We start from the raw sequence: 24,853 nt of genomic DNA on the forward strand, positions 1-24,853 counted from the left end.
ATGAACCTATTTTGCTGCCTCTGTTATGCCTCCTATCTTCTAGATAATTAGTGAATGTATCTGAACAACATCTTTCTTAATGATTGGTAAGGCAGCCCATTGTTGGCCTCCTTTCATGCCTAGAATTGGCTATTTATTTCAGCTCTTTCCTATCCATGTTTTAAATAATCCATGGACAAGACTACTTCTGAGTGTGCTTGTTTTTAAATTGTATTTTTGATTTTCAATAGATATAGAATATACTCAGTGAATGTTATACAGAAACACTAAATGTTCTTGTTTTTAAATTGTATTTTTGATTTTCAATAGATATAGAATATACTCAGTGAATGTGATACAGAAACACTAAAACCCTTGATTGCTGAAAGATGAGCAAACATGAAAGTAAAAACATTAAGCAGGCAATCATGTCTAATAGAGTATTAGGAAAAACAATAGTTTAAGCACCTTCCTTACGTTTTTACAGGCCCTATATTTTAAAGATCTTCAAGGGCTTAGATCTTAGAGTGCTGAAGTTTAGATGTAGAATTCCTTAAAGATTTAATGCGTGGTTTAAACCTTAAATTGGCCTGCTTCATGTCACTTGGATCCTGATCTAAAGGTGTTGGCATCGGTTATTTTTTATGGTCATTCCCCAATTGGAGGCAGACTTCGCTACAATCTAAACTTTAAATCTGGAAGCTGATTGTGACTAAGTATTTCTAATAATTCAAATTTTCCTGATTCAAGCAAGTCATCCATTTTTATTGACTTTTATTTAAATAAGCATAGAGCCCAAAATGTCCTTGGCACTGTACAAACATATGGGAAGGCACAGTCCCTTCCCAAAAGAACTTGATGTCAGCATTTCAGGAGTTAAATATTCCAAGGGAAACCAAGTACTGTATAATGGAAGAATTATACTTGTGTCTCTAGTGCCATAAGCATGCATGACATACACAGATGACTTAATTTTTTTTTTAAAAAGTCGCTGCCTAAAGTCGTTTATAATCCAATGGGCAATTCTTTATGGTGCTGAGCCCCCTCAACTCCCATTTATGTTGCAGTACCATACAATATTTTCCCTCCCAAATAGAGATATGTATTCAGGGCCCAATTCTGCCCATCCTTACTCAAGCTGAGCAGTATCTTACTTGGTACATTTTTCCAGTGAAATCAATAGAATTATTTGTGAAGTAAGGTCCTGGTACTGCGAACATTTAAGCACATGCAGAACTTTACTCATGTGAGTTGTCCTATTGAAGCTAATGGGACTGCTTACATGTGTGGAGGTATCCATGTACTTAAGCATTTGCAGGACTGTGCCTAAGCTAGTCTGTTAGTCTCTAAGGTGCCACAAGTACTCCTTTTCTTTTTGCAAATACAGACTAACACGGCTGCTACTCTGAAACCTAAGCTACCACTGTATGAGTAAGGGTGGTGTAATAAGTGATAATTGGCTGTGGAGCACAGACACTTCTGTTTTAAAAAAAATCTTTATTTCAATCAAGTCTTTCCCCTTTGCAAGCTTCCTTCTTTGCAGTGGACTATTAAGAAATCACATGTCTCGTAGACTATGAGCAAAGAAAGTTAGTTAATAATCACTGTTAAATTCCACTGTCTAGTGTTAGCTTTTTGATAACTAGTAAAGCAGATATGACGCTTTACTATCAAGTTTTTCTTGGGATTTCCACTCATGATTTTAAGGCATAGGGCCACATTCTCCTCTCACATACGGATTGATTTTGAAGTGCAAATTGGAGTCAAAGGGAGCACTGCATACACAACAAAGAGCAGACTACATCCCATAGTGTGATACCCACTATGTTCCCTGAAATTAGATTGCATTCTTAATTGATGTTTGAATTATGAAAAGTATTTCATTTTTTTTAAATGTCAGAATTTTGGATATTGGTTTGGTTCTGAGCCAGCGAAGGGATTGGGATTGGGATTTCCAGGTCTTGGTCTTCAGAAATTAAGGACTTGCTCCTACAAGGTACTGAGCACCTCTTGAGAGGTGTTGATCGCTCTCCTCTCCCCTTGAGTTCAGCTTTCATTGACTTCGGTGGGAGATGGTGGTGCTCAGCATCTTGCAGGATTGGACATGGTAGCAGACATGATTTAAAATATGGTCTTTTTAACTTACAGGTAAAGACGTTTAATGGTACAATGAGTTTTTCATGTGGTCACTATTATCTCTTTACTTTTTTTATTGTATACTCTGCATTTTTTTATCGTCCGTTACTGAAAACGATAAAGATCATGCAAATCTACTCTTTGTTGTCACACATTGCTATCACTGTTACCCTTGTCTTCACTTGCTTTGTTACGTCCACTTGTGTCTAAATTTAGGCACCAATCCTGCAATCTAATCCAAGGGGCCAGACTGCTACACTTGTATGGATTCCTTTGATTTCAGTGGGACTTCCATTCAACTTAATGGGCCTTTGCACAGGTACAGTGGCTTGCCTGTTTGGATCAGACTGCAGGACTAGCGGGCCTTTAGTTGAAAACTCTTTGGGGGCAAGTACCCTCCCTTACACTATATGTTAGTATAGCACTCCAATACAATGGACCTGTGGGTCCTACCTGGGCACGACTGTAATACCTACATAAGTGATCATTCTGAGTGAAGCGCAGAACAGCCGGGGCTGCATTCATTTTAGGATCTGGTTCTAAACCCCTCCCTTTGCCGATTCAGTGTGTTTGAAAAATGCTGTACAACAGAAAGTTGTGTTGCACCGAGCATCATTTCCAAGGCAGGACTTCCTTTCCACGGGGCTCAGGGAAAGTCGCCGTCTTTTGAACAAAGGGAGCACATGGTGCGGTTAGATGCATCTGTTTGAGGCATGTTATCTCCCCCCCCCCCCCCCGGCAAGGGTGCTGGGCATTGGCTGGCTCCCAGGGGGCGGCTGGGTTAGTCGCTGATGGTGCTTGCACGCAGAGTTTGTCCATTAGATGAAAGCAGCCACGGCGGCGCGATTGCCTCCGTCCCTGATTCATACTGTGCGTGTTGCACCCTCGCCTCCGAAGTCCGCCTAGCGCCGCAGGCCGAGGGCTGGGAGCGCAGCCGTGCCCCCGGCCCATCCCTGCAGGGCTGGGAGGAGAAGCCCCGGGCTGACCCCAGACGCTGGCTTCCGGGCAGCAGCACTCGGCGCTGCACAGCGGTGCGGGGAGGGGCTCGGCCCGGCACTTTCCTGGGCCCCTCCCCGGCCCGCACGTGATTTCCTGGCTCCGTGTTTACTTCCCGGGTCAAAGCCCCTCCACGGCCCCAGAGCAGCCGCCGGCCCTGTATGGGGTGAGTGGGGCAGGAGCAGCCGGGGCGGGCAGCAGGGTCCTCCGCGCTCCCAGCGCAGCCGGCTCACCCAGCGCCTCTTCTCTTGCAGGTTTATCCGGAGCCCCGGACCGAGAGCGAGTGTCTGAGCAACATCCGCGAGTTCCTGCGCGGCTGCGGCGCCTCCCTCCGCCTGGAGGTGAGTCTGCGGCAGGGCAGGGGGGTTTGGGGCCGGGCTGGGCACGCAGCCTTTTGTGGTTTCCTCGGGGCTCCTTGAATCCTCTCGGCAAGTTGCAGAGGGTGTTCCCTTTCCCTTCTTGGGGTTAACTTTCCTGCCTCCAGGGGGGCTGGAGCAATTTGTACAGTGAGGGTGCTGAGGGCCATTGAACCAAACTGAAAAGGAGGACTTGTGGCACCTCGGAGACTAACAAATTTATTAGAGCATAAGCTTTCGTGAGCTACAGCTCACTTCAATGCATCCGATGAAGTGAGCTGTAGCTCACGAAAGCTTAAGCTCTAATAAATTTGTTAGTCTCTAAGGTGCCACAAGTACTCCTGTTCTTCTTGCGAATACAGACTAACACGGCTGCTACTCTGAAACCTGTCATTGAACCAAACTGTAAACCCTGGATATGATGGAAACCACTTCAAGCCAGGGGGTGCAGGACCGCACACCCTGGCTTGAAGTGGCAGCACCTATGCCTGAAGTGAACTAGGTTGGCATTTTCTGGTCCTGGGGGATTTCCTAGAGCTACTGCTGGGGTCCTCGGAGCTGTCTGTGGCCCCAGGAGGTGGATGAGCCATTGAATGGTGATCTGAAAAGGGTTGCTGTTTGTGTAAGGGGAAGTGGGGGCTGATGGTAGCCTCTGAGGGTAAAACTGATCTGTAAAAGATGACGAATGTGGTGGTGCTACTGTCTTCTCTTGAGTCCATGCTGAACAAATAACCCAGCGTGATGCTGGAGTGCACTTTGAAGAGGTTTTTGGGTGAGACCTTACATCAAGTTTCTGATTTCATGTGGTCGTTCAAGATCCCACTGGCCAGATTCTGATCTGACAAGTTTTGTTTTTCCTACTTAAATTTACTCTCCAAACTGAAAAAAGAAAAGGAGTACTTGTGGCACCTTAGAGACTAACCAATTTATTTGAGCATAAGCTTTTGTGAGTTACAGCTCACTTCATCTCCAAACTGAGTTGCTTAAATTCCTGATCTGCTCCTGTTCTCAGGTATTTATTGTAGTTGAGTGCTCTGTTGTGGTATTCATTCCATCACAGAGGTTGCTGAGGTTCAGTGGTGGATAGGGTAAACTTGGTGTATAATTAGGGTTCTACCAAATTCACGGCCATGAAAAACACATCACCGACCATGCAATTTGGTCTCCCCCTGTGAAATCTGGTCTTTCGTGTGCTTTTACCCTATATTATACAGATATCTTGGGGGAGACCAGAGTTTCTCGAATTGGGGGTCCTGACCCAAAAGGGAGTTGCAGGGGGTTGCAAGGTTATTTTAGGGGGGATTGTGATATTGCCATTCTTCTGTGCTCCCTTCACAGATGGGCAGCCGGAGAGCGGCAGCTGTTGGCCAGGCACCCAGCCCTGAAGGCAGAGCCGCACCAGCAGCAGCACAGAAGTAAGGGTGGCAATACCATACCATGCCACCCTTACTTCTGCGCTGCTGCCTTCAGAGCTAGGTGGCCGAAGAGTGGCAGCTGCTGACTGAGGGCCCAGTTCTGCAGGCAGCAAAGCTAAGGGTGGCAATACCATACTATGCCATCCTTACTTCTGTGCTGCTGCCTGCAGAGGTGGGCCCTCAGAGCTGGGCTCCCGGCCAGCAACCACCGCTCTCCAGCTGCCCAGCTCTGAAGGCAACACGGCTGCCAGCAGCAGTGCAGAAGTAAGGGTAGCAGCACTGCAATCTCCCTACAGTAACCTTGTGACACCTTTTTGGTGTCCTTTTTGGGTCAGGACCCCTACAATTACAACACCCTGAAATTTAATATTTAAATAACTGACATTATGAAATTTACAGTTTTTAAAATGCTTGACTGTGAAATTGACCAAAATGGACCATGAACTGGGTAGAGCCCTATAGTTCATGATTCATTTAAATGTGTATAATGCCTAGGCTCCTATGCGATTAAAAACACTGTGTAAGTACACAGTTTTTAAATCTAAGAGTTTATTAGAAGTGAGTGCTCATAGCCAGTTTACAGAAGCAGTTGAAATCATATTGTATCTGACTCTAAACAGTATTTAGAGACTCGGAGTAGGCCCTGTGGTGCCTTTCCTAAAGCAGGAGAATTTCCTTTGGTGTCGTTTCACGTTGTTTAAACTGTGATCTTGGATAGACAAAGAGAACACTAACTTCTTGTCTTGTTTCCTCCTCAGAAGTATTTGAGGAGTGTGGGAGCGTCCTATTTCATTACTTGTAAAAGAGAATGGGAGGGATGTTTGCAGAAAGTTGCCGAAATTCCGTTCCATGTCTTGATGTGAATTGTTTATGGCTTCATTGACATGTAGATATAAAGTTTATTTTGGCAGGTGAAAAGATCCTGTGTGTAGTGTTTCAATGATAAAATTCAAGTTGTATTAATTTTGTTTACAAAAACTGCTTTTAGATGATGACTTGTCATATAGGATTTTATTCAGTAAAAGTCCAATGAGATTTTTTTTTTGATATGTAGAATTTAATAAACGCTTAAGGAACCACTGTCTTACATTTTAAAAATAAGTATTTTATCTAAAACCTTACTAAATTATCATGGGCATTTTCTATATTTCCTTTCCTGTCATTGTGGATTATCAGGATGTTTGCACATCACTTGTAGGGTTTGCTGTATAACCAATCCACGGTGCTTTCTGACTTCTTCAGTAATGTTAAAAATTTAGAGTTCATGTGACATCACCATGGGTTGAAAAGTCTCCTTAGCCCTGGTGACTGAAAAGCTTGCCTTAACTATTGCAGGTCCACACAATTGCTATGTATAATTTAAACTTTCTTTAGGAAAAAAGTTTTTATCCCATATGATTATAAAGAATAGCTTCTGAATGTAAACCAATGCAGTGCTGTCTTCATTAATCCATAGATCAGTACAGTGTCTGTGGTGCTGCTCATAGCTTTGCCAAGCAGAAATAGAATGAAATTAGCAAGCCCCTGGTCAGTTTTGCTGCTGCTGTTCAGAACCCTTGAGGCATCAATGAAACTTACAAGAATCATGTTAATTTCTGTGTTTCAGCTTGGAAAAAGTTATTAATAAAGACAGGGTTTAGAGCTCCATTGCCCACCTCTCAGCCCTCTGATAGAGGGGGAGAGAGATGGAAGCTCTTTAAGTTTATTAATCAGCCAGAAGGGGTTGAACAAGGTGGAGTATTAGGTTTATGGACAGTAGTAAGTATTCAGCGTTTTCCTCCTCTTTCCAGTAGCTGAACATCTCATTAGGGCAGTGCCTATAATGCCTATTACAGAAAGACTAAGTGATTAGCCCAAGGTAACACAGGAAGTTGGTGAAAGAGGGAATTGAACCCAAGTCTTCCACATCCTAGGTTTGTTCCCTAACCGCTGGACTCTCTTCCTTTCATGGAGTGCAGTTGTGAATTTCCCACTCGTCTTTTGTATCTATTTAAAGCAAGCAGGAGTTTTAATTTTTTTGTGCTCTGGACATATTATTTTGTATCTGTAAACGCCACATGAAGAGAAAACATAGGGGGTTGGGAGGAAACTAAAAGAAAATGAATTTCTAAATCTGTGCCGTAGGTCAGCCATGTCACACCTGCTAGGCTAATAGGACTCTGCTCACCAAGTTTTTTTTCAGTAAAATAAAGAACAAGAGGTGCAGGACTCTCTTCCAGTTCACCATAATACAGTGCAAAGGTTCTAAAATTGACAAGAAAGGGCCCAGAAACTGCAGAGGGCCCCTCATATTAATCTTTTTGGGAGCAAGGGCAGGTTTTTTAGACTTGAAGCCAGAGTTTAGAGGAGAAAGCTCAGAATCAGTTTTTCGTTTGCGAAGACGTATTTTGAAACCAGTGTGCGGACTTTATATTTCTCCAGATGAGCTCCTGAAAGGGGAAGCATGGGAGGAAGCGGAAAAGGGGAGTGAGTCCACCCACAAATAAATATTTACTGATCTATACTTCCAAAAAGTTCATACAACCCTCAAGTCTGGTTAAAGAAATGGAAAGTGTGCATTTAAAATAATAATAAGCAAGTAAAGCCACTGTAGCAATCCATGCATTTGTTTCTTCCACATCGTGGCTAAAGTCACGCATGCATAATCAGACTCCTTAGTGCCCACAGTGCCATTCTAGGTCAGAAGATCTCTGGTCTGGGAGCATTCTTTGAGAAAGTTTCCTTATCAGTGGCTGTTGTGGGAGATCGGTTGAGGGAGGGGATTTACAGTAAGAGCAATGAGTTATAATAACTCTGTGTCACAACATCAGCCCTGCCTAAGGCCATGGAAAACCAATCCCCAGGCAAAGAAGGCACTGGTTACCGCTAACCAGGCTCTTCAGGAGGGAGACTTCTCAGTGACTAGAGAGAGCTGTCATGGAAACCTTTTAAATAAAAATAAACTTTTTAAAATAAAAACTAAGGAGGCCTTTGTAGCTCAAAAGGAAATATAGACCCTATTACAAGTCTTTTTACTCTTGATCCAGCTAAGGATTGCAAGAGAGAGAACCAAATAGATGACTTAATATACTGAATGGCATCAGAGATAGAGGAGGTACTACAGGAAAACCATCTGCATTCTTCAAGCATGCAGGTTGACTCTATATGATTCCCCAAATATGGGGCAAGTGGCCGGAAGTCTTGAAGTGTTGGATCAATAATATGTTTAAAATAAATTAAAAAATCATAGGTAGAGATATACCCAGCCAGATTTGCACTTCAGAATTAAATGCAACTACAGAGCCCAGGTTATTGATATCCCCTTCTTCCTCCAACCAGTTGAAACACAAAAGTATGAAGACTGCAATATAACTGTTTCAGACTGTGGTAAATCAAGGAATCCCAGGAATCAAGAAGGCAAAAGATTCTATTCCATCTTCCTCTTACTGTCCGTGTATTCCAAAGACGGGAACACTCAACCAGATGTTTTGAACACATTCCTCCAGAAGCCACAGTTCAGCATGGAGGACCTAAATTCCACCAAAGCAGCAATTCCCCAAAGGAAGACTTCAATTTCTCTATTAACAGATCTGAAGAGTACCTGTCTACACATTATTACATGAATCTCCCATACGATATATCTCCGCTTCACATGCCACTGACAATGCTATTGGTATACTGCTTTACCGCCTCTCTAAGGGTGTTTCCCAAAGTGCTAGTTAACGTGTTTTATTTGGGGAGAAAAGGCTTAATGTTTATCAATTCTAAGCTGACCTGCTTATTGGCACTTTTCCTGCAAAAGGTCCACAAAGGAGCCACTATGCAGCCCAGGTTCTATTCTGGAATAACATGGATGTGGCAACCCCACTGGGAGCTGAATGACTCTATGCAGTTGATATTACTTTGCTATCAACGGACAGGTTTCAGAAGCTGGTGGTCACAAGTCGCAATGTAATATTATTTTCCAGTGACATCTCTCAGGGTGCTTTTTGCCTTAGATCAGAATGATTGTCTCTTGCACCAATACATGTGTCCTCCCCAGAAGTGTCTTAATTTCTGGGTTCCATCATTCCAACTGTCCCTTAACCTGTTGCTAAGGGGTGTTTGGAGGGCCTGGTATCTGAGAAAGAGAGAGGGGTAGGGAAGAAATCTGTGCCAGTCGCAAGAGCAGGGAACCTCATTAAGGGAACAGTTTAATCCAGGGTTTATGGAAGAACAGCTCTCCAATATAGTATCAATTGGCTCAAGGTTTGCTCTTTTCCCCAGGGAAAAAATTAGTTTAGGACAGGGTGCTAGTAAATAGTGTTGAAACTGGGGAAAAAATAAATTATTAGAATATACTAACGAAAGTTACTGGCACATATTTAGCAATTTGATACTAGTTTGTGCAGTAATATGGTCCCTTTAATTTTTATTAAAGGAAGTAAGATTAAAACAAAGACCTTCAACCTAGAGCTTTATGCTGTTGGCTTAGCTACCTCAAACAGCAACTGAAACATGAATTTGGGAATTCCCCTTCTTTGTTAAGTAAACAAAGGAGAATTCCGAGATTCAGAAGCTGAAGTTTCTGTTTGAGGTAAACTGCTTAACTAACTGCCCAGTCCAGTGCTCTGTCTTTTGATTTGACTAGCTGGAGTGTAACTGCAACCAAACTCAGTGAGTACAGTGACTCAAATCAAAATATTTCAACATGAGCAAAGATACAAAACCAATTGATCCAATTTTGAGAAGGTTAATAAAGATGGTAAAGAGTCATACGTGCAGAAATTGCAAAGCAAAAATGAGCAGGAAGGCTGTATGAGGAAATATTTTGCGAAATGCAGTGGAACAACAAAGGTTTCAGAGTAGCAGCCGTGTTAGTCTGTATTCGCAAAAAGAAAAGGAGTACTTGTGGCACCTTAGAGACTAACAAATTTATTAGAGCATAAGCTTTCGTGAGCTACAGCTCACTTCATCCGATGAAGTGAGCTGTAGCTCACGAAAGCTTATGCTCTAATAAATTTGTTAGTCTCTAAGGTGGAACAACAAAGACATTAGAACCACTGACTTTAGCTAAATGTACGTGAGTATTACAGTCAGTCTCTGCGAATGAAAGTACTGATAATACCTGCATTGCCATTACCAACTACATCAAAAGAGAGCTGGATCTCGGTCAGCCAAAGAAAACGAGGAGGAAACTGAACTGAAACAAAAGGTTTGAAAATTGCAGCATTTTTTTTTATGGCTTTAATAGTCCCTTTTCCATTATTGAGGATCCAGGAGTGGGTGGGTGAGGTTCAGTGTGCCTTCAGTGTGCAGGAGATCAGACTAGATGACCACAGTGGTCCCTTTTGACCTTAAAGTCTATGAATCTGAGCCAACTTTTCAAGCATAGATCAGTTGCCTAAAGCCAGGCAACAAAGCACCCAGTCGAAAGCAGGTAGCAGGTGAACTGTTAGATGCGGTAACTGATGGCTTAAAGGTGGAAGCACACAACAAATTACATGGAAAAGCAGTTAGATTAATACAAGATGGCTGGAGTAATGTGCATCATGAACCAGTGGGAGTTAATGGTGGCTTATGTATCCACAGTTGATAGTAGAAGCAATAAGAAGACTGGAAAGTACTGTGCTACACTGGCAAGAGAAGCCAAAGCATTAGCCAATGAACAGTATGGTTGTGGCATTAAGAACGCTACCTGACAGACAACGAGAAAAAGAACCAAAGTGATTTGGAACAAGAGAACAACACTTTGGCTACATATGGATATTGTGATAAATTTCCTCCTCTGTCTTGGTGGGTCCTGCGCTTACTGGCGGATTTGCTTACCTCAGAGGTTCACGGCAGCCCTCAGTTTGGCTACTTTCGTGGCTCAGATATGCCGTTCACTCAGTTAGCCTTATCACTGGCCAGCATGGGGAAAAGGAAGAAGAACAATCCCTGCAGTCTCTCTGATCGGGGAACAGGCCAGAGACCTTCCCCCTCTGGTGGAACCGGCAGTCCAGGTCAGCTCCTCCTGTGTCTGACCAGAAGTTGGGAGGATTTGCGGGGAACCCGGGCCCGCCCTCTACTCCGGGTTCCAGCCCAGCGCCCTGTCGATTGCAGCTGTCTACCGTGGCTCCTGTAACAGCTGTGTGACAGCTACAACTCTGTGGGCTACTTTCCCATGGCCTCCTCCCAACACCACCTTCGTTCTTATCACAGGACCTTCCTCTGATGTCCGATAATGCTTGTACTTCTCACTCTCAGCTTCTTGCTCCCATTTCCTTGCACGCACACCACAAACTGAAGTGAGCTCCTTTTTAAACTCAGGTGCCCTGATTAGCCTGCCTGTCTTAATTGATTCTGACAGCTTCTTGATTGGCTGCAAGTGTTCTAATCAGCCTGTCTGCCTTAATTGTTTCCAGAACGTTCCTCATTGTTCTGGAACCTTCCCTGTTACCTTACCCAGGGAAAAGGGACCTACTTAACCTGGGGCTAATGTATCTGCCTTCAATCACTCTCCTGTAGTCTGTCCTGGGTTCTCTGCTCGGTGTCCCCATCCAGTTTCCTTCATTTCACCCTTTGACCACACTCCTGTCCCTGTTATATTATTAGTTGTCCCCTGTGTTCAGTTGGTTTCCAGGTCCTCTAGATTCCCCCTCTTAGGCTGTGGGGGGATCTTTTAGCAGTGGGTGGGTGGGATCCAATAGGATCACTCTCCTGTAGCCATCAGGCCTGACCCTGTCACAATATGCATTACATTGCAGTTCTGCTCTTCATTTGTACAAATCTAAATTAACTTCCTAATCTACTGCCTTATGTAGTCACAATTTGAGTATATAACTAAATCTTAAGTGTGATGTGGTGTACATTGATGACGGTAAGCACCCCCAGTGATCCACCAGCACTTGCATAACCCTGGAAGGGTACTCTTTTCAGTTTATGTACTCACTGGGAAGATGGAGTGGTGCCAGGATAGGGACATGTATTCCATCTGTCACCCAACCACAGTTCAGGAGCCCCCTTGCTCCAAATCCATCTTCTGTTTCCTGCATATTGCTGAGAATCACAGTCCGATGCGGCAGTATATGCTTGATGGCCTGGCACACTCGAATGACAACAGCCCCTACTGTGGATTTTCCAACTGCAGACTGATTTGCTCACTGACCAATAGCAATCCGGTGTTGCAAGCTTCCAGAATGCAATTGCCGCTCTCTTCTCTGTTGTCAACGCAGCTCTAGTTCTGGCAGCTGGAGAGTTGGCGCATAGATCCAGGAATGTGGTGTTTCACATCCGAAAGTTCTGCTGCCACTGCTTGTCATCCTAAGCATTCATCATGATGTAATTCCCACCAATCGGTGCTTGTTTCTTGGGTCCAGAAGAGCCAGTCCATCACGTGGAGTGCTCTGTGAACCCAGTAGCAACCTGACATTTTTATCTGCTGTATCCATCAGCATCCATAGTCATCGGACATCTTTTCCATATCCTACCACAAGCTGTAGTAGTACTCGTTGAAATTTCACAAATACAGGATAATAGCATGTCCTGATTTAGCAACAGTGTTGAGAATTGCGCTGAGCTTTGCAGGGTCCCTGCGTCTACAAAAGATGGCAGAGATAGAAAAGCAATGCACGGGACTGTGGGAATTTTAAAAAAGGTATGAAGTTTTTATGGGATGGAGAAGGTGGCATTATGGGAATTTAACCCCATAGTCCCAGAAAGCCTGGGGCTAATTGTTAATACTCCACAAAGTAGTGCAAAAATGTTCCACAAAACATTGTGCAGGACTGCGCTGTGGGGCATGCTGGGATGTCTGCCCATAATGCATTGCATTTTCTATAGACATACATTTATGGTGAGGATATGCAGTGCTGATGTGAACAGCTGAGGTGCACATGCCTGAATTGTATACAAAAGTTGCTGGCTGTATTCTGACATAATATAAGTCAATATAACTTTGTAGTGTAAACAGAGTCTTAGTGTTACAAATTGGGAAGCTATTTTAACTAGCGGACTTTGATATTGTAAACTGAGAGGTCATAAATAATATGTAGACGTGGTCAGTTTAACTCTTAAGTTAACTAGTTGGCTTGGAGGACTCTGCTGTTTCAAAGGTGCCTGTTACCTTGTTCATCTGTCTGGCCTATACTTGCTTATTAGTCAAGGCAGTTCAGTGTTTCACTTTACTACTTTAGTTAAAATTGCATTTTAGATGCAATGAACCTCTAGTCACAAAGAAAATCAACAGATATTTCAGAATGCAGTAAATGATTGTAACCAAACTATTTGTATTGCTATTATCTTCAAAACAATATTTTTCTGGCTCCAGAGCAGTCTGGATTTCTGGACTCCAGGAAAGAATGACTTCCTTGCAGAGAGAAAAATGAGAGAGAAGGTATAGTATACCCTAAATTATTTAAAAGTACAAACACTCATAAATATGAATATTAGATGAAAAAAGCAAAGTGCAGCCTATAATTCAGGGCTTGTCTACATGCAGTTTTTGTACTGGATCTCAAAAGAAAGGTCCATATGTGAAAGACATTATCACAATCTCCTAGCTAGGTGCAGGTGGTAAAAAGTGCTCCTGGACACTCCTGCTATGTGATCATCTAAAAAGCAGCTTGGGGATCCACCAACATATGCATCACAAATGGTAAACACACACTAGATCAAAGTTGGAGAAATCATCTTTTAAAATTTCAAAGCCCTGTGTATTGCTTTAGTCAGTGAAATGCAGAACGAAGTTAGCATAGCAGTCAATATTTCAGGTGGTGTACTGCATGTAGCCTATTACTTCATCGTACATGGAACATTGGGCCATGTGCCATTTGCTGTGTGGAATGTATGCAGGCTACTCTAGATGTATCTTATGTCTGTGGAAAAGCAAATGCTTATACTGCACGAGTCTTCACAAACGCAAAGCTTGATTTTTAAAGTCCCCTGTTTATGGATCTGATTTTTCAAAACCCTGCATGTGCAATTGCATGCCTACTGCTCACATGTAAATACCATGAGTGCATGCACAAAGCAGATGCGTAGCTGTATGCAAAATCTCCTCGTGCTTCATTGGCTATTTTCACCCACACTTAAGATATTTTAGAGAACTTTTGCAAATCATTGTCCTAGATTTCTAAATCGGAGAAATTAGAAATGACTTCTTCCTGATCTCTCTTTTACATTGTCCTTGTTATGACCCTGCACTGTGATATCTTGGTTTACTGTGTTAACTATCCGTACTTGCCTCCTTTCAATGCCATATGCACTGTTTCCCAATCTGCCAGTCTTTCCTGTTTTCACTACTCTCTCATGGGTATGATCTGTCCAATTTCACTTGATTGCCTTGAATGTTGTGTCCCTCCAGTCCACATCTTTTTTGCCACATCCTTCTTTTTCCCCCCACAGATGGCAGTACTCCTGTGTTCACACCATGTACAGGGTGGAGTGAAAGTACTATATAATGGGCCATGGCATGGGAAACAGACAAGCAGGTAATAGTGCTGATTTAGATAAGGGGAATGAGACACAGACAACCATTATAGGAGAGGAAAGGAATAGGCAGCTGAGCCATAGATTCAGCACAAAAATATAAATATCTAAAGCAAGCCTGTGGCTAGCATGTGAGCAATGGTATGGCAGAGTTTGAAATAGTATTCCTGAAATAGAGGGCAGCATTTGCTACTCCACCTCTGGGTTTACTTACTTCGTGAGTTTCTGTTCTTTCCAGGTCATCAGAGGGGGGGGGGGGGGGAGGGAGAGAGAGAGAGAGTGTGTGTAAGATGAGGCTGCAGACAATTGGAACAGGTTTTTCCAGCTGTGTTTCAGGTTAGAAACAAATCTCCTTTGGCTCATCTGAGACACCATCTATGCATGCTGATTCAATCATGCAGTCTTACCTAGCTGAACACTCAGCACCCCTTGAAAATGGTTTGATAATGTTGACTTTACGTTCATCCTTTTACTGTGTATCCGACTGGCATCTTCCAGGCTGCTAAACATAGTATGAATGCACATAAAAACACCCTTTTCTGCAGTTTCCAAAAGGTTGAAAAGAAAGAATTTTGACTTGAGTTGTATGTTTGCCAGAATTGTAGTTAAGACACATTTAAAGGAAATTTGTACCATAGCATTGTGTGTTTTTTTTTTTTTTTTTTTTTTTTTTTTTTTTTTTTTTTTTTTTTTTTTTTTGCAGCATAGCTATCTGAAATAACTTATCCATGAAATGACTGGAATTTCAGTCTTCTAGACCTAATTCAGTTAGTTGTGGTCATCATTCTGGAAAATGACATAATTTGTAACACCAACTGTGTGAGTCTGTAGCCAAAGACTGTAAAACAGTTCCATCTTGCTGGAGCTAAACTTTTGATTTAATCAAAGTTTCTAGCAGCATCCTATTGGAATGACTTATTGTTTGGCTTCTCACCTACTTCTAGGGTTGTTTGTTTTTTCCATGATGTTTTCCTAAGCAATTTCATTCTTTTATTTGTCTGTTGTCATTTTGCTTTTTCACATGAGATCAACCTATAGGATTTTGGAAAGTTGTCCAAGTCCCTAAGCATTTATTGCACGTGCATAGAACAAGAAGAGAATAGATAATAACCTGTTAATTCCTAATACTTTGAATTGTGGGGGAGGAGGAATAGGATTAAACGTGACGCATACGGCATGTTAGAGGAATTGATATTGCCAGCTCTGTTCCAGGTATCTGGCAGACTTGAAACTCACTTGGTGCTCACGTGCAGAAGTTGTTTGTGTTGTGTAGACTTTGCTAGCAACTGCATTTGCCCAGGACAAGTCTCATCATAATTGTATCCTGCAGCAGGTCATTCTACACCACTGTGGTGCTAGTCTGTATGTACACTGGTGCAGCTAATCCTCCCAGTGTGATCCCATAATGCTCCTGCAATATCCTCAGTTAGAATTCTGATGTTTCAGAGTGCTTATTTTGCCAGCTGCCAAGCTACTTGCAGGGGGAAACCTAGGTTTTAACTCTCCCAATTTAGCATGTGTGCCTTGTCTATGCTAGACTTTTAAGATGGGTTAGTTAGTATGTGTTAGATAACACTTGGTAGCATCGCATATTTAAATTCTAGTGTAGTCCTTTGTTGCAAACACACGAGCCTTCTTCTGCTACCTCACTTTGTATGTAAGCTTGACGTTAATTGCTACTGCATAGTTCTGTTTCTCTTCCCACTTCAAATGAGAGAGCACCTCAGATGTGCGGGGTACAGTGGCAGAGTTTGACATTTACAAAGCATCTTGCTGGATGTCCTGTTGAATGCTTCTAAGACTTGATGGAAAATTAAGTTCTATCTGGATTTACTCTGTGTTTTTGTTAAAATGGGGTTCTAGCCCTAGTAGCTTGTTGATTCACAAATAGTTTTTTACTCAGGCTGTCTATACTACAGGCACTATCGTGCCACAGCTGCAGCACTGCTGTGCTATGTGGCTGGAGTGTAAACACTTCCTGCAGCGATGGAAGGGGTTTTTCTGTTTCTGTACTAAATCCATCCGTCTCAAGTGGCGATAGCTAGGTTGACAGAAGAATTCTTCCATCAACCTAGTGGTGTCTATACTGGGGATTAGCTTAACTGCCTCTCGGGATGTAGCTAGGTTGACCTAACTTTTAGGTGTAGACCAGGCCTCAATGTGACTGCTTGTTCTCCAGTGCCACCTCCCTCTACTCTTCAGCACTATCTTAACATCCAACCTAGTCTATCCTATCATATAGTCCTGGTCTCCTATTTAATATGTAGCTCCAGCAACACATGCTAGCTACTCTACTGTGACCCCCTTCCTTTTAGCATTAGAGGCCATATTCTGATTTCAGTCATACCACTGACTTCAAATGGAGTTCTGTGGGTGTTCCGGAGATCAATCTAATGTGTTTCTTGTTTTGGCTCACTAAATGACTGAATATTTTAGCCATTTATGCCTTCATGTTGATTTACATGATGGATGGTAAGAATTTTTATAAGTACGTAATAGTTTCATGCATTTCCATTAGTTTCCTTTTTTCTTTTTTGAAATTGTATTTAAACTATATGTTTCCAGTATGACTTCCCTTTTCCCCGGTTGGGCTTTCTTGTGTTTTGACGTATTTGGTGTCAAAGGATAACCCTGAATCACCTGCAGAAGTCCCATTAATGTCAGCTGTGTTTATGAACCAAGAGCAATATATAGCCTGTAATTTGTAAGATCACTCCTAGGCATGGTGGAATGAATTCAGGATAGTGTTTCAACCTTAATTCTGAATTTCCTTTGTTGTAAATGGTAGTCTACATCACAACTGTAGCCCCCAATTGTGATGTAGACTACCCTCCCCCCCAAAACCCAAACCACCCAACCTACACTTGTTAGTGTAAGATCATATAAGGAGTTATTTCTCTGATAATTCTTGTTTATGTATTCATCTGTCCCTTACCATTTCCAGGTCAGTACTCATCTTGACATTGACTGGTAGCTGTTTTTTTGAAGAAGTACTAGAGTTTAACCCGTGTCAACATTTTCTAAATGGTTTATGTGAATTCAGGTTCTGGGTCTGGTTCTGTTCAACATCTTCATCAATGATTTATAAGTGTACTCTCTATGCCATTATCTGCTTCACTTGATGGTGTTCTTTACCTTCAACTGGGTTTTTGATATTGGTTTCACTTTCCCTATTGCTTTTTTCAAATTATAAAAACTACCAGCTGACAAATCAGAGCTATGGGTGACTTGCTCTTAAAGAAGATTGCAATAGCCAATTGCTCAGGAAAGTCTTCCCTACTTAGAGGTTTCAGAGTAGCAGCCATGTTAGTCTGTATCCGCAAAAAGAAAAGGAGTACTTGTGGCACCTTAGAGACTAACAAATTTATTTGAGCGTGAGCTTTTGTGAGCTACACTCACTTCAGCGTCTGATGAAGTGAGCTGTAGCTCACAAAAGCTCATGCTCAAATAAATTTGTTAGTCTCTAAGATGCCACAAGTACTCCGTTTCTTTTTCCCTACTTAGAGTGAAACACTGCCCCCAAGTATCCTCTGGAAAAATGGATTAGTAGTTCTTTAAGGTCCTACAGTTTTTGTGTGTCCATTTGGCTCTTTCTATTCACTGTAATCTGCCAGAGATCTTAATCCGTTAGTTCTGAATTTCTCTCCTCTTTCATAAACTGTGGCATAAAATTCCCTGGAAAACTTTATCACTAGATATAGGCATGATCTCAGTTCTCTTAGCTCAGTGTTTCTTGGCATCTTAGTTGAATATTCCCTGTTCTGAATTGTAACTGTTACATTGCTCCCCAGTGGTTCAGCAGTCAGAATCCCTTTCCTTTTAGTCAGTGTCCATAGTGAACTTCCTTGCCTCAAGAGACTTTTAGATTGCCTTTCATGTGTCCAGTTGCTTTCCAGCTACTGCTGTTTTGTCTCTGGTATCTCTGTCATGCAGTCCTTCAGCTTTTATCCATCTCAAATCTTGACAGAACTCTGGTAGCTGCTCACTTCTGGAAGAACTGGATCATGTTAATTTCCTACCTTCACTGGCATCTCATTTTTCAAAACTCTACCATTTCCCACATTTTAGTTGTAGTGCTGGAACCTGTTCATAGTTATGAAACTGGACAAAAGCATGGTCATCCCACCTCAGAACATCATCCTTCTGAGTCTACTTGTGCAATGCCTTGAGAGACCCTTCCTGACTGTAGAGAAGGCAGCCAAAGTAGTCAGCAGTCAGGGAACTCCTTTCTCCAACACTGCTCTCTCTGCCAGGGACTGTACATGAGCAGCCATTTTCTTTTTCCTCGCAGCTGTTCCCTGGGCCTCTTCCTAGTTTTGGATTTGACGTCCGTTCCTTAGCTGTGCCAGTACACATTGGACCAAAGACTTGGAGATTGCTGAGCTGCCCTTTTCTTGTGAATCTCTGAGACTTTAACTTATTAAAGGGGATTTCTTTCTTCCATCTCCAATGGATAGCTGTAATCCAAGATGTAAATTTACTTGGAAAGGAGTAGGATGGCTCAGGTGAAATGTTCTCTGTTCAAGTTGGAGCAATAGTAAATATAATTGTTCTAATAATGGTCTTATTTCCATTCTGGGAGGTGTTGACAAGCAAGTCCTAGTCCAGTGGGATAACTCGGTCATGGCTGCCTAACTAAATTGCCTAAAGTTACCAAAAGCCACTGTCTCCTCAGTCCAGCCTGCTATTTCAGTGAGCAGAGAGAATCAGACTTTGCCTAGAGTCTGTCACTTGTTGGAGAAATAAATCTTTTCACAGATGAGCTGAATAGACAGTTGGTCCTACCCGTGAAATGTTGTTGTCTTTCTCACAGTGGTTTTAGGTGAGTGGGTTTTCTTGCCACTTTGCTGCCTGGACTCATGGGTGTTTTGGGAAGTGCCTTCCTTATCTGATAGCCCAAGGGTCTCTTCATGGTTTCCTAACTGCCACACCTCAATAGAATCATATAAACTATTTGATTGGCATGTGTGTGAAAACTTAACCGTGTAGCATGAAAGGTTCTTGGAGTAATGAAGATTTTGTTAGCCAGCAGGCCTCTATTTCTGCTTTATATTAGATTCAGAGAGAATTTTTTTATTTTGTGTACCATAATTAGTTTATTGGGACCCACCAAATGTCTTCTCTGTAAAACCATAGATGTTGTGTGTGGGTTTTTTTTTTTTTTTTTTTTTTTTTTTTTTTTTTTTTTTTTTTTTTTTAAAGCAGGAGTTTCACAACGGCTGCATTATCGTCCTTCGAGCTTTAGTGTTTGGGGTTTTCAGGAAACTATTTTGAACTATCCCAAACTTTTTTAGTTTGCTCTTCAAAATTACTTACTTAAATAGCAAATGAGCCTAGACCACATTTTAAATACCAAGTACCTGCAAAATTAAGTGTTTGTAACTGTAGTCAAGCTTTCTGAAAACAAAATTGTAAGCTGTGGATAGAAGGGGGGAGGGAGTCATTTTTTTTGGATGGCTGTAGTTCAAAGATGTTATAAGCAGTTTTAAACCATCTTAGTGGATTATAACACACAACTCTTTTGCATGCCAAATTTCATCTGGATCCAATATTAGAAATAGAAGAAACATACAGTCCCCAAAATAGGATTCTAAATGAAAATTGTACAGCCATTAACTATAGAGTTCCTGCAATAATTATTCTTGTTTTAGTTTCTGGCACTTTTAACAAGGATCTTAATTTGTTTCCTGAACACAGTGAATTCTTCCCATCTGCAAGAAGACTGTTTTGGTAACACTTATTTTTGTATTTGTATGATTATTGCTGCATTTTAAAATGTCCTTTTAAATAGATTTCCTTTTTCCCCTTGTTCTAGGTTTGTCAGGGTTTATGCATTCCATCTCCTCGTAAACCAATCCTGTCCTATTCCAGAAATTTGAAAATAATTTTCCTTTCCCCCCATAGTTACTAATATAAATGTTTTGTTTCAGAAGATGTAGGAAGTAGCCAGGGGATAGCCATTTTAGACTTCATGCTGATTTAACAGTGAGGAATTTGTTGCAAATCTGAAGGTTGAAGGCAATTTGGGTGAAAGTGATCATGAAATTATAGATGTAATGATTCTAAGGAAAGGAAGGAGTGAGAGCAGCAGATTCAGGGAACAACAGTAAACTAACCCTATTTGAAGGAAAGACAGGAAGACTAGTAAGAGGCCAATATGGCTCTATTAGGAGCTCTTTAACGACCTGACAATCAAAAGGGAATCCTACCAAAAGTGGAAACATGGACAAATTTGCGGAGAGGCGTACAAAAGAATAATACCAATAGGGACAAAATTAGAAAAGCAAAGGCACAAAATGAGTTACCCCTAGCCAGGGTCACAAAGGCAATAAGAAGAGGAAACAATGCACTAAGAGCAAGAGAGAGAATGAGTACTCCTGAGGGAATTCTGCACCAAAAAAGTAAAAATCCTGTGCACAATATTTTAAAATTCTGCAAAATTCTGTAAATTTTATTTGTCAGTAAATAAATGTGGAGATTCCAGCATGGCAATGGGGAACATAGGCCATTGGCTGCATAGTCGGGAGATGACCCTGAAATCTCCTCCCTGCCTCAGCCCCGGGACAAGGACTTGGTGGTGAGGCTGCACCCAACTCTGACACTGTGCAAAGGCTGGGCCTGCCCCAGAAACACTCCAGGGCCCTGCCCTTCTGTGCCAGACGAACCAGGTGAGGGCAGGCAAGCTCAGCCCATCTGGATCCAAGTGTGAAGGGACTCAGTGTGGGTGGAATCCAGGTGTGTGGGGTGAGAGAGTTGTGTATGGGGCAGTCTGTGGGTGGGTGGCTCAGGGGGAGTCCAGGTGCTGAGGGGAATCCGGATGCACAGGGGCTCATTGGGGGTTTTGGGTGCAAGGGCAATAGGACTCTGGGGGGAGGGTCTAGGTCATGGTAGTTGGGGCTCAACACGAGAGGTCTGGATTTGGGGGCATGGGGCTCAGCTGGGGGGTCTGGGGTGCTGGGGGAGTGGGGCTTGGTGGGGTGAGGGTCTGGGTGCAGCTGGTTGGGGCTTAGTGGGCCTGCTTAATGCGAGAGTCCCAGCTGCTGCCACTGCTGTGAGGACACCCCATGCCGGGCTCCCACTTTCCCATGCAATTCCCATATCCCCTTCTCTCCCCTCCCCACTGTACCTTGTGCCTATCCCCCTCCTATCTGCCCTCCTTCCCTGCCACTGCCTCTTTTCCTCACCCTGTCCCCCTTATCCTGCCCCACCATGGGCACTCACTGTTGTACAGAAAACAGGATGGCTTCCAGCATGCAGAAGAGGAGTATGACCGGCACTAGGACCCAGGAGGTAGTGTCCAGCTGCAGAATCAGTGGAGCTGAGCAGCACCCTCCTTCAGCAGGACATCTCTGCACTTGCAGAAATGGTGGGGGGACAGTGGCATGTGACTCTGCATTCCCCTCACCTCTATTTCAGGGGGCAATGTCCCACCTCCAAACTATGCCTCCCCAGCCCCACCACCAGCCCCACATGGCTTCCCTTTGCTTCCTCGTCATTTTCTGCAGGGAAGCAAATAAATTCTGTAGAGGAACATGAATTCTGCACACATGCAGTGGCACAGAATCCCCCCAGAAGTAACTAAGGAAAGTGTAGGTCCTCTGCTTAGGTAATGAAGGAGAGTTAATAACTGATAACATCATGGAGGCTCTGATGTTTAATGCCTCTTTTTGCTTCAATCTTCACTAAAAAGTTTAATGGTGACCAGACTCAACACAAACAACAAAAGGGAAGCAATGCAAGCCAAAATAGGGAAAGAACAGATTAAAGAATATTTAGATAAGTTAGATGTAATCAAGTTGGCAGAGCCTGATGAAGTTCATCCTAGGGTACTTAAGTAACTTGCTGATCTCAGAACTGTTGGCAACCGTATTTGAGAACTCATTGAGGATGAGTGCAGTCCCAGAGGGCTGAAAAAGGGAAAACCATAGTACCTACCTTTTAAGAAGGGGGAAAAAGGTGACCTAGGGAATTATAGCACAGTCAGCTTAACTTCAGTACTTGGAAAGATCCTAAAACAAATGATTAAACAGTCAATTTGTAAGTTCCTAGAGCAGGGGTGGGCAAACTACGGCCTGCGGGTCAGATCTGGCCCCTCAGGGCTTTGGATCTGGCCTGTGGGATTGCCACCCCTGTGGCACCGCGGGCCCAGCGCCACTCCGAGAAGTGGCCAGCACCATGTCCTTGAGGCCCCTGGTGGGGGAGGGCAGAGGGCGCCAGGAGCTGCCCTCGTCTGCATGCACTGCCCCACGCAGCTCCTGTTGGCTGGGAACGGGGAACCGTGGCAAATGGGAGCTTCGTGGGCGGTACCCACGGGCAAGGGCAGCGCATGGAGGACTCTGCCCCTCCCTACCCCAGGGGCCACAGGGACTTGGTGCCGGTTGCTTCCAGGAGTGGTGCGGGACCCTGGCCCCGGTGTGTGCTGCTGCCACACTGGAGCCGCTCCAGGTAAGTGGCGCCCGAACCCCTCCTGCCCCCCAACTCCCTGCCCTGAACCCCCGTCGCACCCTGCACCCCTCCTGCCCCCCAACTCCCTGCCCTGAGTCCCCTGCTGCACCTCGCACCCTTCCTGCACCCCAACCCCTTGCCTTGAGCCCCCTCCTGCACTCCGCTTCTCTCCCTGCACCCCAACACCGTTCCCTGAGCTCCCTCAAGCAACCCACACTCCTCCTCTGCCCCAATCCCTTGCCCTGAGCCCCTTCCTGCATACCGCACCCCCACACACACACCCCGCCCCCCTGCCCCCGCTCTGCATGCAATTTCCCCACCCAGATGTGGCTCTTGGGCCAAAAAGTTTGCCCACTTAAATAGTAGCCAACTTGGATTTGTTGAGAGAAAATCATGCCAAATGTACCTAATTTACTTCTTTGGCTGGATTACGGGCCTAGTAGATGGGGGGGGAAGCAGTTGATGTGATATATCTTGATTTTAGTGAGACTTTTGATATAGTCCAACATGATAATCTCATAAGCCTGGAGTGCCAACCTGAGTCGGAGAAGGAGCCTGAATTTACTAATGTACATTGCCAGAGTCACAGTACTATGTCAGCAGCGCCCCATCAGTTTGCCCCCTACTCCCAGCATCTCCCGGGCACCGGCAGCCCTGCTGATCAGCGCCTTCCTCTTCCTTCTCCACTTCCCGAGGGGATAGGAAGGGGTGGAGTTGGGGCAGGGCTTGTGGCAAAGCCAGGGGTTGAGCAGTGAGAATCCCCTGGCACATTGGGAAGTTGGCGCCTGTAGCTCTAGCCCGGGAGTCAGTGCCTATACAAGGAGCTGCATATTAACTTGTGAAGAGCCCCTGTCATAAGTAAACTAGGGAAATGTGGTCTAGATGAAATTACTATACAGTGGATGCACAACTTGTTTAAAAAACCATACTCAGTAGTTCGCTATCAACCTGGGAGGGTGTATCTAATGAGATTCCTCGGGTGCCAGCTCCTGGGTCTGGTACTATTCAATATTTTCATTGAATGGATAACAGAGTGGAGAGCATGCTTATAAAATTTGTAGCTGATGCCAAGCTGGGAGGGGTTGCAAGCGCTTTAGAGGACAGGATTAGAATTCAAAACAACCGTGACAAATTAGAGAACTGGTCTGAAATCACAAGATGAAATTCAATAAAGACACGTTCAAAGAACCACACTTAGGAGGGAAAAATCAAATGCACAACTGTAAAATGGAAAACTAGCGAGGCAGAAGTACTGCTGAAAAGGATCTGGGGGTTATAGTGGATCGCAAACTCAATATGAATCAACAATGTGGTGCAGTTGGGGGGGGAAACCAGTGTAATTCTGGAATATGTTAACAGGTGTGTCATATGTAAGACACAAGAGGTAATTGTCCTGCTCTACTGAGCTTTGGTGAGGTCTCAGCTGTTGTACTCTGTCCAGTTCTAGGTGTCACACTTTAGGAACACTGTGAACAAATTGGAGAGAGTGCAAAGGAGAGAAATAATAGGATAAAAGGTTTTGAAAATCTGATCCATGAGGAGAGGTTAAAAACAAAACAAAACTGAGCATATTTAGTCTTGAGAAAAGAAAACGGAGGGATGGGGGAATCTGATAAGACTTCATATATGTTAAGGGCTGTGATAAAGAGGACGGTGATCAGTTGTTATTCATGTCTGTGGAAGGTAGGACAAGAAGTGATGGTCTTAATTTCCAGAAAGGGAGATTTAGGTTAGATATTAGGAAAAATTTTCTAACTATAAGGATAGTTAAGTACCTGAATAGGCTTCCAAGGAAAGTTGTGGAATCCCCATCAATGAAGGTTTTAAAGAACAGGTTAGATAAACATCTGTCGGGGTGGTCTAGGTTTACTTGGTCATGCGTCCCTGCAGGACTCGGTGATCTCTCACGGTCTCTTCCAGCCCTACTTTTCTATGATTCTATAAACAAAATTACCTTACTGTATAATCTTCCTTTTTCTTGTTTCCACAGTTGTTGATGCATTGAAAGATATCTTAATATATAGTAAAATTACTTGGGGGTTAGGATGTGAGCGTCTTACTCAAATTGGGAGGCAGAGTCACCCACGTGAGAAGCTG

General features: G+C 43.4%; 1 protein-coding gene across 8 annotated transcripts in view; it reads left to right on the top strand.

Moving 5' to 3' along the window:
- ARHGEF7 (Rho guanine nucleotide exchange factor 7) overlaps positions 1–24,853 on the top strand; it is a 194,765-nt gene that overhangs the window by 28,977 nt on the left and 140,935 nt on the right. For 4 of the 8 annotated variants that reach the window (XM_038392408.2, XM_038392399.2, XM_038392297.2 and 1 more), the window contains exon 2: positions 3,366–3,452. In XM_038392408.2, the coding sequence (XP_038248336.1) occupies positions 3,366–3,452 (87 nt within the window). Of the gene's footprint in view, positions 1–3,242; positions 3,278–3,365; positions 3,453–24,853 lie in introns of those variants that run through there. The other 4 variants (XM_038392370.2, XM_043496566.1, XM_043496147.1 and 1 more) reach the window with 4 other exon arrangements.

The sequence above is a fragment of the Dermochelys coriacea genome, chromosome 1, assembly GCF_009764565.3.
Source record: "Dermochelys coriacea isolate rDerCor1 chromosome 1, rDerCor1.pri.v4, whole genome shotgun sequence".
NCBI classification, from domain to species: domain Eukaryota; kingdom Metazoa; phylum Chordata; order Testudines; family Dermochelyidae; genus Dermochelys; species Dermochelys coriacea.